The sequence below is a fragment of the Galleria mellonella genome, unplaced genomic scaffold (genome assembly GCF_026898425.1).
Source record: "Galleria mellonella isolate WM207_F2 unplaced genomic scaffold, CSIRO_AGI_GalMel_v1 utg213, whole genome shotgun sequence".
Classification (NCBI taxonomy): domain Eukaryota; kingdom Metazoa; phylum Arthropoda; class Insecta; order Lepidoptera; family Pyralidae; genus Galleria; species Galleria mellonella.
In genome coordinates this window covers 5,257,644-5,282,017 of record NW_026442039.1, presented here as the reverse complement: position 1 = coordinate 5,282,017, position 24,374 = coordinate 5,257,644, and the positions used below count along the sequence as shown (strand labels likewise).

At 35.1% G+C, this 24,374-nt stretch overlaps 1 protein-coding gene across 7 annotated transcripts in view; it reads left to right on the top strand.

Annotated features, from left to right (window-relative positions):
- Window positions 1-24,374, top strand: part of LOC113511570 (four and a half LIM domains protein 2) — a 217,132-nt gene that overhangs the window by 139,496 nt on the left and 53,262 nt on the right. For 3 of the 7 annotated variants that reach the window (XM_052894502.1, XM_052894501.1, XM_052894500.1), the window contains exon 7: window positions 20,715-20,915. In XM_052894502.1, coding sequence (XP_052750462.1) covers window positions 20,715-20,915 — 201 coding nt within the window. Of the gene's footprint in view, window positions 1-7,837; window positions 8,638-8,836; window positions 9,246-20,002; window positions 20,263-20,714; window positions 20,916-24,374 lie in introns of those variants that run through there. The other 4 variants (XM_052894503.1, XM_052894499.1, XM_052894498.1 and 1 more) reach the window with 4 other exon arrangements.

The window sequence follows — 24,374 nt, the reverse complement described above, 5'->3', positions numbered from 1 at the left end:
GTCACCGCGGTGTCGGATTACGGTGCGCACGCGCTCCCAACGCTGCGCCGAACGCGGACGAAAACTTTCACTCGTGACCTTGCCTTTGAATTCCTTTATTGCGTACTTTTATGGGGCGGTTTCTTATTTTTAGACTTACATGATAACTTTATGAAATTAAACATTATTTCCTACTGTATCTATAAAAATATTCCTTCCCGAGTTACGCAACAAATGATTTACGTACCTATGTAATATTTGGTGTAGATAGTGGCGAATTCGAATATTTGCCGTTAATAGACTATTCAAATTTTACAATACGAGACTTAATTCATAATTTTTGATCAATGAAATTAAAACTATGATTATTAAAAAAAAAAATTGGCTTCAAATATGCCGCCACTAAAGTTTGTCGCCCTAGTTCAAATCTATTACTGTCTAATAGATTTATAGTTACATTGACGATGATTACCGTCAAATTAAGAATTACAATAGTAATAAACAATGATATTGAGATTTCATTCACTGTGTGGTCCCGGCATAGAATGGGCCATCCTTTCCTTTCCCATGGATGTCGTAATAGGCGACTAAGGGAACTTAGTGGTTGAGGAATGGGTTGCAGTGTCCCTCTTAAAACATCACTAAAACATAACTGCGGTTACCAACCCACCTGCCAAGCGTGGCAACTACTTGTAAACCCCTCCTTTTGAGGGAGATCTATATTCAGCAGTGAACAGTTTTTTTTAATAGGTGATAATGGTATGGTAACCCCGCCTGCGCTATTGGTATACACTGGCGGGGCACCAGTGAGGGATGATAGATGAAGATGAAAGTAGGTCAGTTAGCCCATCCTGACAAATTAAACTAGAAATAGTCACGATGGTTTCCAGGGGGAACCACTTGGAGGTCGACCTGACAGGGTATATTGCTAGTAATAGGGCTATTTTAATCCCATTACTAACAATCCCTTTCCCTCCGCAGTGAACAGTTAATAGCTAATACAACGATGATAATGATGAATTTATAATGTTTTGGTGTTTAATATTTATTTGTTAAACAACTCTTATAAAGATCAGGTAAGCATGAAACCAGAGGGAGACTTTGTACAAAAGTCATGTGCATGGCTGTGTTTCGGTTTGAAGGGTGGGATACGGCGTGAATTTACAGGGTACAGAGGAATAACACCTGAGTCCTCAGGAATGGCAACGCATGGGGGGCATTATGGGCGAAACAGTATACTCTGTTATATCCATGGTACTGCACATGTCTATAGGCGACGGTTACCACTTTCCAACAGGTGGGCCGTCAGCTTGTTTGCCATTCTAAGTTGTATATTAAAAAAAAAGCATGAAATAATAATAAAATATCATCTAGATTAAAAACTTTGTTATACAAAATATAATAGAATAAAAAAATAAGGTTTACTAAATGCTGAATACGTTAAGATTAATGGAAATCAGACAACGAACAGGCCTAAATAACCCATACATACGTTTTATGAGTTTTATTATTATCCCGCATAAATCAGATAACAAATTATAATATATTAGAGTGACCTTAATAAATAGATACAAAATGAACTAGATATTTGGCACGGGTAAAACCGTTTGTCTGTTGTCCATTGTAGACGTGCTTGATGATTGAAGGAATATCAGATATAATCTAATTAATTAATACTTATTAATTAAGTAAAATTTCATATCTATTTAAACGAGGTTGCGTTAGAAATCTTGATAGTTTTTTTTTTTTTATTATTATAACATGACCGCACAATCTTGAGCGAACACAGAGAATATGGTCCATGAATGCGATCAATCGAAAAGAGAATGCTATACTCCCAATCGTTGGCCGCACTTGAAAGATCCTAGATTATAGGATGAAGGAAACACACACACCAGAGAGACCTTACCCTTTACTAGAGGAAGACTTTGTACGAAAGTCGTTTGCTTGGGCACGTCTGTTCCATTCGTGTTTCTACCGTGAAGCAGTTGAGTTTGCATGGCTGTGTTTCGGTTTGAAGGGTGGGTTATAGCAGTGAATTTACAGGGTACAGAGGAATAACACCTAAGTCCTCAGGAATGGCAACGCATAGGAGGTATCATGGGCGAAACAGTATACTCTGATATATCCATAGTACTGCTCATGTTTATAGGCGATGCTTATCACGTTTCCATAAGATGGATCGTCAGCTTTTTTGCCATTCTAAGTTGCATAAAAAACACACACACACACGCATACAATTTTCAATAATACAGAGTAATAACGAGCCTTCTTCTTCTTTAATCAGTCTTTTGGACTCTCGAAATAAGATACCGAATCCATGACTCATCTGAATAGTTGTATGTACTTATATATTGTATTCGAACGTAGAATCTAGTGTGCCTAGTTATCCACTAGTGCTGGTCAATCTAATTGGGGAGATTGTGACGCGTCACGATGACGCGCTAGGCTCGTGTGAACACCACATTCGCGGTGCCTACGTTCGTAGTTGTAGGCGGACTTGTAGATTTATCGACGGTTTGCTTGATTACTACAAAACTATCGATACAGTTTTTTTATAACTTAATTAATTAATTTATACGCTTTAATGCATCACTTTATGAAGAGCAAACAGCGGTCTTATCGCTAAAGCTCAAAAATCCAGACAGCCTTTGGTTATATATGTTTATTAGTATGTTTTATATATTTATATAAATAAATATATAAGATAAATAATACATTTAGATATATAATGTATCGTAATTTGGCGCAATACCTTGCGGGTTTTTTAGTGGATGATAAAATTGTAACCCCCCTTGCGCTGTCGGTATGCACTGGCGGGGCACCAGTGTTTCAGCCGTAATATTTCCGAACTGATACGAAATCATAACCTTCAAGAAAAGAGCATATTCCTTTTTAAAAAGCCGGCAGCACATCTGCAATACCGTTGGTGTTGTGAGTGATCATGGGCGGAGGTAGTCACTTACCATCAGGTGAGCCGCAAGCTCGTTTGCCCCCTGTGTTGTAAAAAAAAAAAAATTTATTTGGCAAAATACTTTGTTTGTGTACAACACACCCTACCATAAATAAACACCATACGTAATATAGCCACAAAAAAATCAGACCAATCGAGAACTTCCTCCCTTTGAAGGACGGTTTTTTTTTAATGGGTGATAATGGAATGGTAATCCCGCCTGAGCTAACGGGATACGCTGGCGGAGCACCAGTGAAGGGTGATAGATGAGAATGAAAACAGACCAATTAGCCCATCGTGATGAATTCATCAGAAATTAACCATGATAGTTTCCAGGGAGAACCGCGAGGAGGTCGACCTGGTTGGGTATATTGCTAGCAATGGGATTCTCAGTCTCCATTACTAACAATCTCTTTCCCCCCAATTAAAGGACGGTTGAAAAAGCTAATTGGCAGGCAGGTACGTCACAATTTCACACGGATCTCCAGCGTCACTGTGACGAAGAGCTCTCATTCCATAATTAGAACAAACTGTAAACAAAATAGCTATTATTGCATTAAATAGGTAGAATAGATTTAGTGTGAATCATACGTTTTTGATGTTGTTTCACATGAAAGTGGAAATAGATATAGTTCGTGTACTGTTACTATGTCACAACTACCAGAGGGAGATTGTACAAAAGTCGTTTGCGTGAACACCTCTGTCCCATTCGTGTTTAACCGTGAAGCAATTGTGTTTGCATGGCTGTGTTTCGGTTTGAAGGGTGGGATATGACGTTAATTTACTGGGTACAGAGGAATAACATCTGAGTCCTCAGGAATGGCAACGTATGGGGGGTATCATGTGCGAAACAGTATACTCTGTTATGGTCATGGTACTGCTCATGTCTATAGGCGGTTACCACTTTCCAACAGGTGTGCCGCCAGCTTGTTTGCCATTCTAAGTTGCATAAAAAAAAATATATTTTTCAATAAACATAAGCATGAAACACAGCCATGCAAACACAACTGCTTCACAATAGAAAAAGGAATTGACAGACAGAGGTGCCCAAGCAAACGACTTTTGTACAAAGTCTCTCTTCTTCGAATAATAAGATATTATTTTAAGTTCCCATCGATTATTATATCGTGTTCACAAGCGATAGAGCAACGGTACAAAACAATCAATATTCGACGTCAGGAAGCGTTTGAAATAAATCGATCACAAGCAAAACATGAAAAGCATAACAATACACTGTTTTGCACGCCGGTCGTTCACAATGAAAACACTGTTGGCAGTTTTACAAAATATCAATGTTCCACTTTGAAAAAGTGCTCGAACCTCTCAAAGAGAGTAACGTGCGCAAATCTTTTTTAATAAGGTAAAAAGGTCGATGACTTGATTATATGGGATATCTGTATGACATTCTATTTTTGGAGGTATGTACTATTACGTGTTTCAATGTCATATATTTTAGTCACATGCCTATGCGGTGATACAATGTAATGTATATGGATTTAAATACCATATTTTACCAGAGGGAGACTTTGTACAAAAGTCGATTGCTTGGGTACTTCTGTTCCATTCGTGTTTCTACCGTGAAACAGTTGTGTTTGCATGGCTGTGTTTCGGTTTGAAGGATGGGATGTGGTAGTGAATTTACAGGGTACAAAGGAATAACATCTGAGTCCTCAGGAATGGCAACGCATGGGGAGTATCACGGGCGAAACAGTATTACTCTGTTATGTCCATGGTATTGCTCATGTCTATAGGCGACAGTTACCACTTTCCATCAGGTGGGCCGTCAGCTTGTTTGCCATTCTAAGTTGTAAAAAAAATACATAAGATTGAACAATTCATATACATAGGGTTGCCATCCGTCCGGTTTTCCCCGGATTTGTCCTAGTTTACAGGCCAGGATAATTAATAAGGGTTTTGTCTATAACAGAGTATATTAAACAAAAATATGTAACAAACTGTAATAAAATTCTATTTTGTTATTTTATTATTATTATTATTTCAGTCGTTAATTGTCCACTGCTATTGAGGAATTGTGTCCGTAATTGCCACGCCTGGCAGGGGGATTTGCAACCGCAAGGCTTATAACCATAGGGTTGCCATCTGTCCGGTTTTCCCCAGATAAGTCCTAGTTTAGAGGGCACCCGGGGAGTCGCTGCTCATCCCTGAACCATTAAGTTCCCTTAGTCGCCTCTTACGACACCCACGGGAAAGGAAGGAGTTGCCCATTCTATACTGGGATTATATAACTGGAAATAATAATCCTATTATGCCACAGTACCCTATAATTACAAGATCAAACGAAAGTCGAATTTCTTAAATTATACCTCGTTAGGTAATTCGGTTAATAATAGCACTAAAACAAGAAAATAATATATTTTTACATACTCGATATTGCGAACTTATTAGTGATTCAGATAAACAAATCTTAGCATCGACTGACAGACAGCGTACAGCCGAAACCGGTGGCTTTAGAGGAATGAAATTTTGCAGGCGAGTTTCTTATCCAACGTGGGTAGAGAAGGTATTTACAAATTTTACTTACTACAAAAATGGGATGCACATATACGGGTACAATGAAAGAGAACTATCTTAATTTCTTGCGTATTTGTATGTCTAAACTAATATTATAGTATAGAGAGGATTTTTTTTTAATATATAAAAAAAGGTGTAACCTGTTTTTAAAATTGTGTTCTAGAAGTTAAACTTCCAAAAAAGCTACATAAATAGTACAGCAAGTTTGACATGTAAAATAGTTACTGCTTACATGTACACTGTATAGAAACCATGTTACTTTATTATTGTATATTATTAAACTATTGGCAAAACTCCCCAATGGGGAAGCTGATGTCCAGCAGTGAACAGTTAATGACTGAAATAATAGTAAAAATTCAACAATTGGACTTCCTCACATTTTAACCGTCAAAAAACAACCTTAATTGTATTTTTTTTTATACAACTTAGAATGGCAAACAAGCTGACGGCCCACCTGAAGTAAAATGGTAACCGTCGCCTATAGACATGAGCAGTACCATGGACATAACAGAGTATACTGTTTCGCCCATGATACCCCCCATGCGTTGCCATTCCTGAGGACTCAGATGTTATTCCTCTGTACCCAGTAAATTCACGCCATATCCCACCCTTCAAACCGAAACACAGCCATTCAAACACAACTGCTTCACGGTTGAAACACGAATGGGACAGAGGTGCCCACGCAAACGACTTTTGTACAAAGTCTCCCTCTGGGAAAAATTAATAGCAAAATTCCCCCCTAGCAAAATCCTCCCCTGTGTCAAAATTAATAGCACGAACACTAGTGTTAACCACGTCGGTTTTAAAAAGAATTATGAAAACATATTTAAAATTGTCAAAGAAATCGCATATTCACATAAATATTCATCAACGTGTCAGTTCGAGTTCGAGATACTGCTTGGACTTTCTTCAGGTCGTTATTGACTAAAAACATCACAGTTGAGATAGGTGTTTCCTTTTTATTATTTAATGATAATAATATATTACCAGGAGGGAGACTTTGTACAAAAGTCGATTGCTTAGGTACCTCTGCCCCATTCGTGTTTCAACCGTGAAGCAGTTGTGTTTGCATAGCTGTGTTTGATTTAAAGGGTGGGATATGGCGTGAATTTACAGGGTACAGAGGAATAACATCTGAGTCCTCAGGAATGGCAATGCATGAGGGGTATCATGGACGAAACAGTATACTCTGTTATGTCTATGGTACTACTCATGTCTATAGGCGACGGTTACCACTTTCCATCAGTCAGTCGGCAGCTTGTTTGTCATTCTAAGTTGAACTGAAGACTTTGTACAAAAGTCGATTGCTTGGGTACCTCTGTCCCATTCGTGTTGCAACCGTGAAGCAGTTGTGTTTGCATGGCTGTGTTTCGGTTTGAAGGGTGGGATATGGCGTGAATTTACTGGGTACAGAGGTATAACACCTGAGTCCTCAGGAATGGCAACGCATGGGGAGTATCCTGGGCGAAACAGTATACTCTGTTATGTCCATGGTACTGCTCATATCTATTGGTGACGGTTACCACTTTCCATCAGGTGGGCCGTCAGACTGTTTGCCATTCTAAGTTGTATAAAAAAAAAGGCTTATGTTCAGCAGTAGCCAGTTAAAGTCTAATCAGATGATGATGTGGTATAATACATAAAGATTATAAATACAGACTTTTGTGCACACTGCACTTATTCACTTTGCACACAAGTCATTAGTTCTGTACAATAACATAAAATGTTTTCAAGCATAACACTAAAATATAATAAAATATTGCCTATTATTGTTTTCAACTATAAGTATGCTTTGACACAGTATTTCAAATAGCAGTTATAACATTTTGAACTCGCAATTCATAAACAATATTAAGTATAAACCATCAATACGCACGTTATAGTATAAAAGCATTAATTGCTATTGTCTATTATAAAATATATATAATATTGCAGATTCATAAAAAACTGCTAATAACGTTTACCTATTTGAATAAAAAATATTCAAATTCTTTGTAAAAATTCTGTGAATAATTGTTGTCTTAGATAGAGATAAATTAAATCAATTATAAAATATATTTCCAACATAGAATGCCACTATTTATGAATAGTAAAAGCTTTACCATACGAATCTTTACAGCAACACATATTACGTAATATTTAAAGTGTATTCTCTAGTTATTATTTTTACTGAAACACCGGAAACGTGATCTATTAATTGTTTTTTGTTGTTAAACGCTTAAAAACGGATGCCAATGAGTAGATAAATTATTTTATCATCTCACCCATAAAGTTTCAACAGCCTTGGCCGCTATCAAATGAGAGACAATATAATGATGTCTGGTTGCAACGCCAAATTCTAAACGTGGACACAAATCTTTGGCAAGCAATACATTTTAATTTCAGTTGTTCAAATCTTGTCCCAGCGCTACATCGCTGTGTCCATCCTTCTCCCTTTTAACCCTTAACTTTAAAGTACCTGACCATTTCCATTCCCCTGTAAACAAACTGTGATTATTGTGAAACGAAATGGGACTGTTTCTCTCCGTCATCATTGCCTACGCCGGGGTGCAAGAAGCCATAGAAACCATCAGACATATATTAAGTGGTATGATACCTGAAACTGATCCAGATTTTCAAGATCTAGTCGACTACTACACAAGACTTCTCCAAAAGTCGGCCAATCCATCTAATAGGAGCGACTGGACTGAAGAATGCGGTCAAGGGTATTTATGGTTGACAGAAGATAAAAATGGAAATCTAAAATCAGCTGCGATAAAATACTACGGCGGGCAACCTAATTCAACAGCTATACTGTTCTCAACAAAAATCTCAAGCTTCGGTCAGGATTCCGTCGAAGAAAATACATCGCAAGCAAATGGCCACTACAAGTCTGAAAGGTATACACCGACACAGACGAAAACAATCATAACGAATACGTCAGATTCCTTCAATGTGGGGTATAAAAACAGATCACCTACGCCTTCCAAAAAAATTTCAGATTCCAATCATATTTCGGCAAATTCTTTCGAGCGTGACGTCAGTGACGCCACTGAGAATGACCTAGCCAATGAGAAACTGACCTGGCATTACCGTCCTCTGAGCCCCACCCAGCAAACGCAAACGCTGCCCGAAATAAATTTCCAATCATTCGATGACGACAAGAAAGGAGTTCACAGCGAAGACTTTTTAAGGTTATTATTGATTGACATTGAACTGCACCATTCATTGTTACTGTCACACAATCATCGTTCAGTAGTGACTTAGCTACCTATCCATCATCACTGGCCCTGAAATCATTACCATCACGCACGAGTAGAAAGCTACTTCCAATCCCGGATTGAATGCTCATCTGTATCATAAAACAACTCATATATTGTAAATTTGTTTAAGATCACTTGATGGAATTAAGTTTCGACCATTGCAACGAAGCGATCCGAGTGGCAGGCGCAGAAGTTTCAAAAAGCGCCACTCGTCATCGTCAAACTCTTCCAGAGAATCGCGAGCGTCACGAGACGAAGAGCTAAAGATGTTTACATCTTTAGAGGAAACTGAGTTTGAGCGTATGAATAAAGATGGAAACTATACAGGTTTTGGGAGTACACCTAATCTAGCGCCACGTTCTAATTCCAGAAGTCGATCGAGAGAAAATTCCAGGGAGGCAAGACAAGAGGCATGGAGCATGGAAACCTCGGTTGACAGCATGCCTGGCGATGACAACACAGATTTAAAGCCCCAAGTGAAAGACATGCCGATACTCGACTCCTTCGAAGAAGAAACCGACGACACGAAAGATAAAGAGGTAACGACGGACGATGACGACATAGATTTCTGGGGTAACTCCGGTGATTAGTGCCGCTTGGACATTAACGTCGCACGATCGCATATTTTACTGAAGCTTCGAAGTGAGCATGACTGAATGTTAAATTATTAAACTATTATGATTCCCCGTTTGCGTGTTTTCTTTGTAAGAACCCCCACAGCGTGAGATTGATGACACCGTCCTTGTAGACAGGAAATGTCGTCACAAGCTTTAATCCGTTTGGCTTCCGTAGAGAAGAATTACAAAATATCTCAGATAAAAATATATTATTTTTAATACGTGCCACCTATTCCAAAAGGAATAAGGTATTATAGATTTATAATAATAATAATATTTTTATTAATAGTTCTTACACGTAGATTTTAAATAAATGTATACCAATTTATTACACAATTTACAACATATACACTTATATGGCAATACAGAGAGAAATAACCTAAGATGTTGGCAATAAGAAACAATGACCAAAATGTCAATTTCCATGAAAACTTTCATTATTACTCAATTAATATCACCTAATTCCAGTATTGTGAATTTATAAACACGAAGATCAAAACAGTTGCACAATGTATCCCAAAATACACGATGCATGATGTGTCAGACCTCGACCCAGATGTGTCGCGATGACGCCGCCAACAAAGTTCAGTTGCGACCTTTGCCATAATGTCACTTGTAGTACATAAAGGGTTTATTATTGCCCTATCGAGGTGAAAATTAAAAGGGTTATAATTTATCTAAAGTTATCACATTAATTTGCATAAACCACAGATTGAAAATTACCGTAACTCTTGCAACAGGGTCGAATATCGAAGTAAATATCGACGTTCTTATATTGTGGTAACAATGATATTGCTTAAGGACTTGTCAGTTAAGCATAAGATTAAAGTTTACATAAAACACTTGTAAGGAGAAAACTATTAGTTTAGGAAGATGTATAGGAACAGATCAGAAAATCTCTTTTAAACTATACTAATATTATAAAGTGGAAAAATTTCATTTTTTGTTTGTAATGGATAAATTCAAAATCTTCTCAATCGATTTCAAAAATTCTTACACCTATAAAAAGCTCATCAAGCTATCAGCAAGTAACATAGGCTATATGTATATTATATAATTTTTGAATTAGTAGTTATTTTTTTATGCAACTTAGAATGGCAAACAAGCTGACGGCCCACCTGATGGAAAGTGGTAACCGTCACCTATAGACATGAGCAGTACCATGGACATAACAGAGTATACTGTTTCGCCCATGATATCCCCCCCCCCATGCGTTGCCATTCCTGAGGACTCAGGTGTTATTCCTCTGTACCTTGTAAATTCACGCCATATCCCACCCTTTAAACCGAAACACAGCCATGCAAACACAACTGCTTCACGGTTTTTTTTTTTTATTGAATGAAAATGGAATGGTAATCCCGCCTGCGCTAACGAGATACGCTGGCGGGGCACCAGTGAAGGATGATCGATGAAAATGAAAACAGGCTAGTTAGCCTGTCATGATGAATTCATCTGGAATTAATCATGATAGTTTCCAGGGGGAACCGCGAGGAGGTCGACCTGGTTGGATATATTGCTAGCAATGGGATTCTTAGTCTCCATTACTAACAATCCCTTTCCCCCCACTGCTTCACGGTTGAAACACGAATGGGACAGAGGTATCAAACCAATCGACTTTTGTGCAAAGTCTCCCACTGGTAAATTAACGTCTAAAATAATAATAATAAAGTAATTATGCAATTACAAATTAGCGATTTTAACGAAACTTATTTGTAAAAATTACTTCCGAAGTATGATATAATTTCAGTATTAATTACCAACTCGTTATTTACCTGTAACCTTCAACAGAAGAAGGTATTTATTTTGTATTTTTTTTTTTGCATTTAAACTTTGTAGATAATTGACTACATTCAATAAACATTTTGGTCAGTTACATTACATCACACAAGGTGATGAGTCAGTTTCCCTATTATGGCTACTTAGTATTGATTCTGTTTTTTTGGTGAATATCAACCTGTCATATAGGGATCGTATGTAATTACCTGTATTCTCTTAATTAAAATACTTCAAATTTATCAACCAACTTCAAAAGGCAGGAGCTTTTTAATTCAATTGTATTTTTTTGTATCTTACCTCATAACTTCGTCAGTTATAAACCGATTTGTTAAATTCTCTTTTTTTATCTGTATGGATATTTACAGAATGTTTTTTTTATCAAAATCAGTAGTTTAGTTTTGAAGTTAAAATAACTGGTTTTATCACAATAGAATTCAGTTTTTTTTTTTGTAGATCGCATTCTTAATTTTTTTTTTATTTTCAATTTATAATGAGCTGGCGACTCACCTTATGAAAAATGATATGATGACCGTTGTCAAAACAATGTTTCCCATTATACACTCACACTGTCATTCCTGAGGACTATGGAATTAAACCTCCATTATCTGTAACAATACTTTTTTTTTTAATAATTGTATATTTGAATCTTGTCCAAATCATATCTTGGTCTTGGCGTGTGAAAAATTTTTAAATGAATATAAATTAGTCGTGGAACATGTTATTTGTTCTCCACCTGTGATAAATTCTTATGCAAAAAGCTCCATCTATAATAGACGGATACATGTTTATACTTATTATTTTATATAACCTATGATCGTTCTTGAAATTCATACATCTCTACAAATATAATTCGAAATAGTTTCGTCAACTTCAGTTATAAAAATACAGCAATCAGATGACTCATTTTACTACACACACACACAGAGAGAGAGAGAGAATTATTCTAAATAAAATTCACAAAAGCCAATACTAACAAGGTTTCTTCATTCATGTGCCTACGCTTGTGTTCTATAGAAACATAATATTTTAGGAAGATACATCAAAAGGTAGTATTACAGTAGCCACATGAAAAACAATAGGATATCCTGACCCAACCACAGTCTGTCGTATTCATTTCCATATCGAAATACAGTTATTACAACAACTATATTGCGTGTACTCGTGTGGTAGATTTTTGGTGACACATCAGTACGATTTCTGACACCAGACAGCGTCTAAGTCTTCAGGAGTAATAACATACCTAATGGTTAGCTGGTAGAGAATGCCATATGGCATTAAGCTCGCCACTTGTACAAAGTTTTATTGTGCAATAAAGAATAAAATAAATAAATACTAAAATGTACATAGTAATAACATAGCAGCCATGTGGGCAAACATGATATCAGTTTATAACCGTCCACTGCTGAACATAAACCTCCCCTTAGGGGATTTGGCCAGTAGTTGATACGCTTGTCAGGCGGATTGACAACCTCAAATATGCTTTAGAAATGTTTTAAGAGCGACGCTGCTGCCCATCCTTCGCCCTCCCTTAGTCGCCTCTTACGACACCCACGGGAAACGAAGGAGTAGCCTATTCTATGCCGGGACCACTCGGTCATGTGTGCGCAATACATTAGTAATAATAATAACATTCGTACAATATATATCGTAAACTAAATTACATCTCGTCTTCGTTTAATTCCGTAAACCAAAACTCATAGTCGCATAACTATCGGATAACTAGTGTAACTGTATGTTGTCTGCTGTTTTGTCTACACTAGTTCTCTGACACAAATGTTTTTAGGAATCTACTGTATTAAATTATCTACACTCATGGTAGCAGTAGTGGTCGAAACGTCGAGATAACTCAAGTAAACTATTATAATTTACCTAAAAATTATCGTGTTAATTCCCATCTCTTTCAAACCATAAACAATGTAACGCGAAAGTATAAACGTTATTATGGGTTTTTTTCATACTTCATTACCTGTAAAATCGTAAATTAATTTATAAAAATAGATATGAACCTGGTTAGTGCGAAATAACGAGATATACAGCACATTCTGTGAACGCCCATAGTACATGATTTTATAAGCGACAGTCACCACTACATATATGCCAATATCTATATTTTACAATTACAATATCTATATATATTAACTCAATGACAGATGTATTAAATGTTAGTTATTCAATGGGTAAAATCGAAATGAAACCCTAATCGAAATAAACGTAGATATCCGAGTGGTGTTGGGAATACCAAAATGGGTGATGTCCTTTTTGCCGCCAGAATGTCTAGAATAACCCAATACATAGATATCGTAGTGGTACCGATGTTACATATGCCAAGTCACCATTCGTGTATCAGGTGAAACAGCAGTTTCTAGTGTAAAACACCATCGAAACTGCAATGTTTATCAACACGCAAACAAAATTAGAATCATTCTAGAATTAATTAGTGAATATCCGAAAGTAATATCAGTTAGTTACTGATAAGATAATGAAGCGAAAGTTGACTTAATATGAACAATTGTACATGTTATAAGAAAACATAAAGATCGTGTTATTAAATGAATAATGAGTTTGAAAGAGAATAGATAAAGGTTAAAGGAAACGAAGAAGTTGGATGGGCTGTACAAAAGAATGTTAGAGGTGTCACAAATTAAAAGTCTAAATCAAAATCGAAGGCAAAAACTAGTAGTAGAACAGTTAATTTTAAACTTTCGCGTTGTTTACACATATTTTTAAATACACCATTGGGACTTAAGACGATGTAAAAGTTTTTACAGGTAAATAGTACCTACATACATGCGTCTTTATTGCCGATGTTTGGATGTGGATTGCACTACGTCGATTGGATTGTCCTTTTGTGACCACGACCCGATTGTGTATTTAAAAATATATGTCAGAAAATCATAGAAAATTAAAAAATACCTAAGTATAATAATGTAAGTCTTAGGATGATCTAAGAAAAAACATATTCTTGATCTCTAAAAATGTTTGTTATGTCAAAGCCGTTAATCAGACATGTTTTATGTGAACGGGTTTTTGTTCGTATAATTCACGAGTGATAGCTAAGGGCAGTTATTTTTATTGGTTGTTAACGTAACTATTTTCAACTCTCAAATAATAATGTATTTTCATTAGTCACAGCGTTACTTTTTCTTTAAAAACCAACGGTCTCAATAAATGTCATTGAACCTAATTCTTTTGCTATGCTAAATTCTATATGTTAATATTGTGGTTGCATTTTTAGAATAAAACCAGTTATTTTTGTGTAAAACTATCCTTGATTATTCGTATGCGTACTTATTTAATGATACTAGGACATGAATATCATAAATAGTATATTTATTATTTGATTCCCCCAATCTATCTTTTAAGATCGTTACTATACCATACCATATTAGCCATTAATTGTCCATTACTGAGCATATACCTCCCCATAATTAGGGGGAGGGGTTTCCTAAGTAGTTGCCACGCTTGGCTGGCGGGTTGCAAACCATTAGGCCTTTAGTGATGTTTTAAAAGAGAGGCTGCTACCCATCTCTTGACCATAACTTCCCTTAGTCGACACCCACTTTAAGAGCTTTAGCTCAAACATAAATATAAAGAAATTGTAATAAATAAAATAAAACTGATACCATATTATTTATTTAAAATGTTAAGAGAAACATTGTTATAGTTTAAAGAACTAAATGTAAATATAACCTTACATTCAAAATTTGTATAACATTGCATAATAATATTATGCATTCTAATAACTCTAATAACCGCATTGCTAAAAATAAATAGAAGAATTCCGTTGCAAAAATATTTCTGTTACATTACGTACTTAAAACTAAGGCCAATACATCTATTAATATTATAGTAATAGGTATTTTATATATATATAAAAATCATGTGTCACTGTGCATCCATCCATGCGAAGCCGAGGCGGGTTTCCAATAAATCTTAATGAAACACACTTCTTTCTAAGTTTATCAACCTCTATCTTTGATCTACTTCATTGACATTCCAATTAATTTCATTTAAAAAAAAAATCCCGTCAAACTGTCACCCAAGTGCAAATCCTTCACTTTTTGACAAAACTCACATACATCAAAATTAAATTACTGCTCTCTTTTCTATTTTCACAAACGCCGACTGTAATGTACATCAAGACACTAAAATTAGATCGAATGGAAATGATGCCAAGTCAAATTCAATACTGTATCTAAATAATATGAGGTTTTTAATTTAGATATTTTGTTGTTAGACACAATATATTTATAACCTCCATTTCTCTCTAAATCAATATCATGTCATACATAATCTATGGTCATCCTTTTTTAGAAATATTGACAGACAGTATAACATATTTGGGTTGAAACTATATGTCCTTTTTAAGCCATTTCTATTTTTAATTCGTACTTGTGTTTTTTTTTTTACTATTACGCAGTTAGTCGCTTCTGATCCGATTTCCGTAAATATTTTTTACAATCGTATTTACGCCCGTGTTAACTCATTAATTTTTTAATAATGGAAACTATTTGGTATACCGTTATTGTTTACGGAGCAAATTCTACATTTAAACATAAAATTCGGTGTTCTATATTCAATTATTTTCAAATGTACCCACGAAATAGGTTTAATAGTTCTTTACGACTTTTGCTCTTTTTTTGCAAGGCAAAATGCCTGTTACATTAAATTAAAATGTCAGAACTTTTGTTTTCTGAAAATGCATCCATTCTATCTTGCTGCACTTCGTTATAGAATCATTACAAATATCGGGTGCTAAAATTATGTTACACATCATTGAATATATCAATCACTCAAAATGGTTCGCGGTGCCAGGCCGTCAAGTTTGCTTGACTAGTCGTGTCATTTTTATGGCCTCACTAACCTTTGACTATAGTTTTATAGCCTCTCACTTTGACGTTGGAGAGAGAGCAATTTAAATAATTACTTATTCATACTCTTTTTTTTTCTAATAATTTTCTTTACTCGTTTTTTAAAGGCATTCTTTACATCGTGGATTTCAAACCGTAAGGGCTTTTATATAAAACTGTTCAAAGAAAAATAAATCAGTAACAATCAACAGTTTGCAATGGGTTAAAGCTTATGGTGGAGGGATAGGCAGCAGCATCCCTCTCAAAACATCTCAAAACATCTCCAAAAGCCAAATTGCGGTTGCCAACCCTCCTGCCAACAATAGTAACTAATGGCAAAACTCTCCTTATGCAGGAGACTATGTAAAGGGGTTTTGTCAGTAGTTACCATATTTTACAGGCAGATTGGCAACCGCAGTTTTAGACTTTGGATATATTTTAAAAAGGACGTTGCTGTCCATCCCTCGCCCTCTCTTTGTTGTCTCTTACAACCTCCACGGGAAAAGAAGTGGTGGCCTATTCTATGCCGGTATCTCATAGCTATGGGCATATAGGACAGTTTAATCAACTACGATACTGACATAATGGCTTGCAATAGATATTTTTTATGTGTTCCTTCTCTTATGCTATTGTACTTTGCTTTGTTCTCTTAGTTCTTATAATACCCTGAGAATGAAAGAGAGTCATGACACATGGTGTTCATACTCCATTACCACATAGAGAACACTTATTTATAAATACAACAAACAAATTAGTGTTGAAAGTTTCTGTAAACACATTTAACTGCAGCGGTTGCAAAATGCTACCAGTAATAAACAATGATTCCTTTGGCATCGATTTTCTTAAGCGCATCCCACATCCAGGTGTACCATATCGTTCCACTGCGGAAACGTAAGCGAAATCGTTTAAAAATAAACCAATGAATGGATCCGACCCAGACCTTGGTGAGGCGAGGTCCGAAAACATCGGCCGGCTACTCTGAACGTCTAGACGGGATGTGGACGCGTCGATAAATTTGAAAGGAAAACATACGAGAAAAATGGCTCATTACTTCAAATTGTTATTGGGAAAAGTACACGATCATTGCGGTTGAAACGACGTAGAGGCTCGTCCGTTTTTAGTACTATTGTTTCCTTTTACTGCTCTTTTAAAATTTCTATTTCAATGTAAAACAACTACACACATATAAGTACTATTCTGAGAAAAGCAATAATTTTCTTATTTAATCGCCATTCGCAAAATTTTGAAATTTTATTAACAAAAACTTAACGAACAAGACTTATTACTAATACAAGGCCAATATACAATGGCCATGCATGGGATATTTAAGTTATTATGAATTAAATCTGATATATATGTGAATATATTTTGTTAGACATACATTTCAATATAATAATTGCATTAATGGACAAAATTTGTCTAATAATTTGAATGGCTCTTATGCCGTTTGCTAATTTGTATTGATACAAATTTATAACTGTGAAATCGTCATCAAGTCAAAAAAGCAACAGTTGAGTTTCTCGTCCTTTCTTCTCTGCTGTAATTGCATTCTGAATAGGTGGTAGAATCATAAAAAAATTACTATCCAAAAACGCTTGTAATTAAGTTGATTTAAATAAAAAATATTATTATTATTATGTAGTAAATATTATATATTCGGTGGTGTCTATACATCTATATTTTCAAAATTATTTTATAATTTTTCAACCTATTATTTCTTTGGCGAAAATTTCTGTTTCGCTGGTAGAACACTCCCTTAAATAAATACTGACGGTTTTAATTTTTGTTTTATACCACTAAGGTGGCAAACAAACATACGGCCCACCTGATGGTAAGCGGTTACCGTAGCCTATGAACGCCTGCAATACCAATACCAATATAATTTCATCTTTCACAACACATCCAAATACTTTCCTATTAATATTATGTATAAAAAATGCGAAAGTTTGTAAGGATGAATGTATGAATTTATGAGTTTACACGCAAAAACCACTGAAGGTATATAAATAAAATTTGCTACACGGGTAAATTATATCCTAACTTATCACATAGGGTGATTTATGTACTGATTCATGCGGGCGAAGCCGCGGGATATGGCTAGTATATAAAATACAAAAAAATACTAGAGCACCATTATTATAAATAGAATTATTCAGATATAAATAATTAAAAAATGTAAGAATATTTCAATGTTGAAGATTTTATTTTGAAGTTATGACTATAAATGTACAGAGCACAGAGGAATAAGACCTGAGTCCTCAGGAATGGCAACGCACGGGGGTATTATGGGCGAAACAGTATACTCTGTTATGTCCATGGTACTGCTCATGTCTATAGGCGACGGTTACCACTTTCCACCAGGTGGGCCATCAGCGTATTTGCCATTCTAAATTGCATAAAAAAAACAGAAGTTGAGCCTGTATTAATAAACAACTGATGTATCAGCTAGTGTTTCCATATTTAAAAATCCAAAAAAAAAAAAAAAGAATTGAACAATTTCTCTTGACTTTACTTTTTTAGTCATATAAATAGCCTTCATACTAGACGTGAAGTGATGAATCAAGTTGTGTAATTAACCGGACCTCAATGGTAACTGGTGTACAGTCCTTTTAGGTGCGACCCTAGGTCGGTAGGTCTGCATTGCCTTCCGTACTAGAACAGATGTTGGTTGAAATATTTTTTTAAAAAATTCACTAAATATTCCTATTTGTTAATAAATATATTAAAGTGTGTGTTTTAATTTAAATAAGACAGCCTTAATTATGTTTTTGTAATCAAAATATATGTAAATTAATCTCGTTTTGTCTATTTACAATAAACTCACAAGTGAAATATAAAAAAATAGAGATAGAAATAAAATAGAAAAAAAATATACCCAATATTTTTTAAATTCTTGAATTAAAATATTAATTAGTAAATTTTAATTTTATTTTTATTAGTAAGTTTAAAATTAATTTATAATTAACAGCAAAGATTATTTTACTATTGAAAATTACTATAAACATTCTTTAGTATGTATGTGTAAGTTGATGTAATTAAGATTATAAAAAAAAAATTAGAGGTTATGCTTAGCCTTAGGTTATCAATAACAACACATTCAATCCACTGCGTATACGTACTTGTAGTTTTGCACGCAATGCCTTTAACGTGTTCACTATTTTACAAAATATCTTTTCAAATTAGCCCATGTTCAGTTTATCTACTATATGTTCTCAAATGTGAAATGTTTCGCAAATGTGAAAACGATTCATGGCTTAACATAGATATAAATTTGATTATGTATTGACTGTAATTCAGCTGTACGTTTTCCAAAAAATAAATAAATAAATAGTTCGTTTGTGTGAACTAGAGAATTGGTCATCATCTTCATCGTTTCAATCATTTATTGTCTATTGCTGTACGTACATTAATCAATAATTCTGTACGAGTATAAAAAACAACCTATAAAAGTTTAAAAGGAAATGTTATTTTGAATGTCATGATGATGTTAAATAAATAAATAATAAATAGTGCCAATTAAAGACACGCTTAAACTTGGTGTAATAAAAAAATAAATAATAATTCTTGTCAATGGTATAATATCCCAACCTTAACTTGGCACTGGTACATTAATATTAACTATCCCATCAATTACTGTTGATTTTGGCGCATAACAAAGTTTTATGGATTGGAAACAAAACCCATCTAAACTGCCAGGAATAGATGCGCCTTGCTAATGTCTAATTGTGCACTTATTGGGTCGAACGTCAAGAGTAAATCAATGATTGTTCGGCAATAATAACTAAGCTGAATCTCGGCCAAGCGATAAGGGAGCGCTTAACACCGTTATAACATTTGCATATATATATTGCCCTATATACTGTTGAAGAGTGCCGGCTAAACGGCGTCGGTTCGCTTTCTATAGATGATCAGGATTACGGATGGTGCGGGGCGAGGTTCTCGGGTCGCTACGCTCGGAAAGTAAACGCCCGCGCACCTGCCCTCTCCGTCACTCTTCCAAATTTAAATCCCAAACTCCCCCCACCGTTCCGTGCGGTGCGACGCTAAGCATTCTGGAATAATTCCTGTGATTCGGCAACCGTTTCTCGCCATTCGAATTCGGGTCGTGACCGCGTCCGGTGATATCGCTTTCCTTGCACTGAACCGGCTATCAGGACCGCAATGGCCGACGTCGACGTTCAAGTCCAGTATACCACTACTGAAAGGAAAACAAGGAAGGTCAAAAAGACCTCCAAACGTAGGGAGTCCAAGGATGGTGACGTGACGGTGACAGAAGTCGAGCAGACCAACACCACCACCAGCAACGACGATGGGTATGTGTTGTGGTGGCCAAACCGCGTGCGCAGTGCGATGTGACGCCAGTGTGTCTGTGTCAACCAGTGTCGATTACCGATCGTGTTCGACCTTATAAGTGACATGTACATATACAATGCTTGCGATATGTTATATTCCAGGCGTTGTATGTTGGCCACCCTCACATACCCGACCTAATTAAAGGTATTTATAGGCAATTTATAGTTTAAATTTTCTAAATAACCATAAATCAATGAAATAATTTCTATAATAAATTCTAATATTAAAAATAAAGATGCAATGGTTCTGTTTACGTTACGTAAGTTTAGGCAATAAACACACTTGCGTTCAATTGACTTATTACTACGGAAATTCTAAATTCTGGAAACACCCTAATTTTAAAGTCTTTTAGAAATTCCTTCTAAACGTTTTTAGTTACTAGTTCCTCAACTTCTTGTTTCTTTGTCCACAGCTCATTTTCAGTGGCGAGTACACCAAGGCGATGAACAAGGACTGGCACAGCGGTCACTTCTGCTGCTGGCAGTGCGATGAGTCGCTCACGGGTCAGCGTTACGTGCTCAGAGATGAGCACCCGTACTGCATCAAATGCTACGAGAGTGTCTTCGCTAACGGCTGTGAGGAATGCAATAAGACCATCGGCATCGACTCCAAGGTGAGATTCAGGCCAATTGTTCTTCACATATATAAAATGCCAATCTTTCGATAATCTTCTTTTCTTTACATAGTCAATCAGAATTTATATTGAATTTAATTTGCGCATAAGCAGTATTCCAAATTTTTCTAGATGCATTATCTTTTTGTATGATATTATTTTGTTATTGATCACATTGTTTCTATTTGTCTGTAATATGTATACAAGTACAATACATGTCCTGCTTGATAGTATAGTTTCTAATAGTATTTACACAATATAATAATAACTTTGATAGACATCTTTGAAAATTAGAATTTATAAGTCTATCTTCATCTAATTTATTATCTATAAGTGATACAGCTTCATCTAGGTAGACAACAACTTTAATATCATTTGACGTTAAAATAGTGTTTGTTATGGTATTTTAATATTCTAGTCATCAGTATGAAATTATCGGAAGTGGCTATAAATTAATACTTCTAGAAATATCTCCTGTCTCCGTACTAGTTAGATGATGTGTCATTTTATTTACGTAACTATTATGGTGTTTATGTAGAACGATAGGATCTGTGGCATTTTCTAGCTTTGTTACACCGATCAAATTTAGTAGTGACACTCCAGTCGTCCCAGATTCTTTGCTGTACCTCTGCACACGGCCCCAGGCGAGCGGTGCCAAACCAACATAACATACATGTACGTGGCTACCGGCTACGCAAAACTATTCATTTATCTCCGCTGCCGAATGACTTTTCCTGTCTGTATAACAGCTGCAAAATCTCTTGTGTTTACTCTAAATATCCAATTGTTTCCATAATTACATCTACGTAATAATATGTTTTAAGAATTAAAGAAAACATTATTATAGCGAAAATAATTACAAAATATTAAACTAAAATACGTACGTGTATATATTACAAGTATGTTATAGAAACATTAACGTCATGTTCACTAAAATAAACATTAGCAATATTGTTAACATTGTGCCGAATTGTTTTGCCGGTTGCAGACTGGATTTTAACAAATTGTCGAGTATTTTCTGTAAACTCGATGCCTGTTGCTACTAGTGAAACTATTTCTGGGACGGATACAATATTATGTTAATGTTTTCGTACTCGGCAACCTTGACAGATCATGGGTGGATCCGTCAGCCGATTCTTTTAAGATTTATACTACTCAAGACCCACTAAGTATTTCGTAATCGGCCAAAATAAACATTCATATTTTATTGACATTACGACATTCAGTTTAAAATGTCCGCTCTGCACCTCGCACTGTCGCCAGGAATAGATTCCAGAATGAGGGGAGCTTTATTTTGAAACTTGATTATTACACGCGTACGTCGTGTGTGCAACGTGAAATTATGTAAAATTGTATACAATAACTGTAGACGATTAATGTAAAGAATAATATGCTTATACCCTGAAGTATTTCTCAAATGTCAATGTTTCAGACGATTAAGATAGCGCTCATTACTTGGCCACTGAACTTCAAACAAATTTGATTGTCGAATGTTTATCTTAGTAAATTGAGATGATTCATATTTTAAAATAACCCAAGATGTCCGATATAAGCGGTAACATGGAGTTTTCGCAAACAACACGACGATACTTAATGAACCATAGGAAAATGGCAATAGTAATTTATAACCGTCAGGATATTAAATCCCACAAAATGTATGTAACACCCAAATAAGTACAGCTATTGATTTAATCTCGACTCATCAACGACGAAGGTTATAATTACCGCCTACGTGTCGCTTCGTTTACGACAACAGATGCTGTCTAGTTCGGGAAATCTATGTTTTTTTTTTTTATTCTTATTTGTGCGGTGTGTGTAATTTCCATTTAGTGCTTCCAATTGGATTTGTTCTATATAGTTGTTTATTTAAATCACGTAATGAATGCCTTGTTCAAGTATATTTATGTTTGAAATCGAACTACTCTTAACCTTGACTTTATATATAAATGTGCTATGCTATTATTTAAAAGGATGATAGTGAAATGGTATCCCCGCCTGCGCTAACGGTATACGCTGGCGGGGCACCAGTGAGGGGTGATAGGTGAGGATAGAAAGGTAGGTCAGTTAGCTCTTCATGATGAATTCATTTGGAATTGAACACGAAATTTCTCGCGGTTCCCTCGAAACTCAAAGGTTAACTTAACAGGGTATATTGCTAGTAATGGAGCTATTACTCCCCATTATTGACAATCCCTTCTCCCCCGGTCTATTGGTTTATCCGTGCAATTATTGTAATAAACGAAAAACGATTCAATTTTTACTGAATTCCATTATTTAAAAAAATATACATGAAAATTTTAGTTTAATAAAAATTCTGGTGTAAAAAAATGAAATCATATATTTATTACTAACACCATATCATGACCCTAACTAATAAATCTTATATTATTTTTTTATAATTAATTTTATGAATACCATTATAATTTGCATAATATTGAAATAAAACACCGAAATAACTCAAGTCCAGTTCATTATACGTAGGTATAGAATAATCATTGAGAATACTGAATTAATAACAAGTTAACTCGAGAAATATTTACGAATTTATATTTTGAGGAATTTGTTAAATTAATTTTGATCGTAAACAAAATTCAATCATTATGCTTTGTGGAATACAAAAATATAACTTTTTTGAGTTAGTTCCCCGTTTCTTAATTTATATAGATATTTAAATATCGTAATATAAAATACAGCGTACCTCTTAAATCATTTGCAAAGCCTAACTGCAACCGCAGTTTTTTCACCTGCCAAGCGTGGCAACTACTGACAAAACCTCCCAAGCTTGAGAGAGGCAGTGGACAGTTAAAGGGTGATATGATGATGATGATGAATATAAAATGATTTTTTTATTCCGATGAAATATAAAATTACATAATATTATATTTTTTAATTTTTTTTTTTTGTTTATGATTACCTCATTGTTTTACCAGCAACCTCGAATCGAGATATGTTTGTCATAAATTTGATTTGCATTATTATATATTCAAACCGGTTTATATTCACATAAACTCACGCGGCTCCCTCGCTACCAAATCAATCCACGTATATTGCATCTCTACATATTTTTATATAAGAAATTTTGTAAAATTAACCAAATTTATTCAAAGTAAAACCAACCTCTTATCGATTTATACCATCAAGCATCAACGATGCAATGCAAAAACTGGTACCACAAACTAAACTTAAATAAAGGTCACCGTTATCTAGTAACTAGAACATCATGCTTATTCGAAGATTTTTGTCTAAAAAAAAAAACTAGGGAAAGAACGATCTTATAAGGTCGAAAACAACAATAAATTTTCAACGAGACTTAAGCTTAATCATGCATAGGTTCTAAGATTATTATAAATTGTCCTTTAGTAACAACTATAATCTCGACTCTATAGAAATAGAACTATAAGGAATCCATTCTAATATAGACTATTAAAACTCTTAAAAATACAACATTAAATTAAAGTG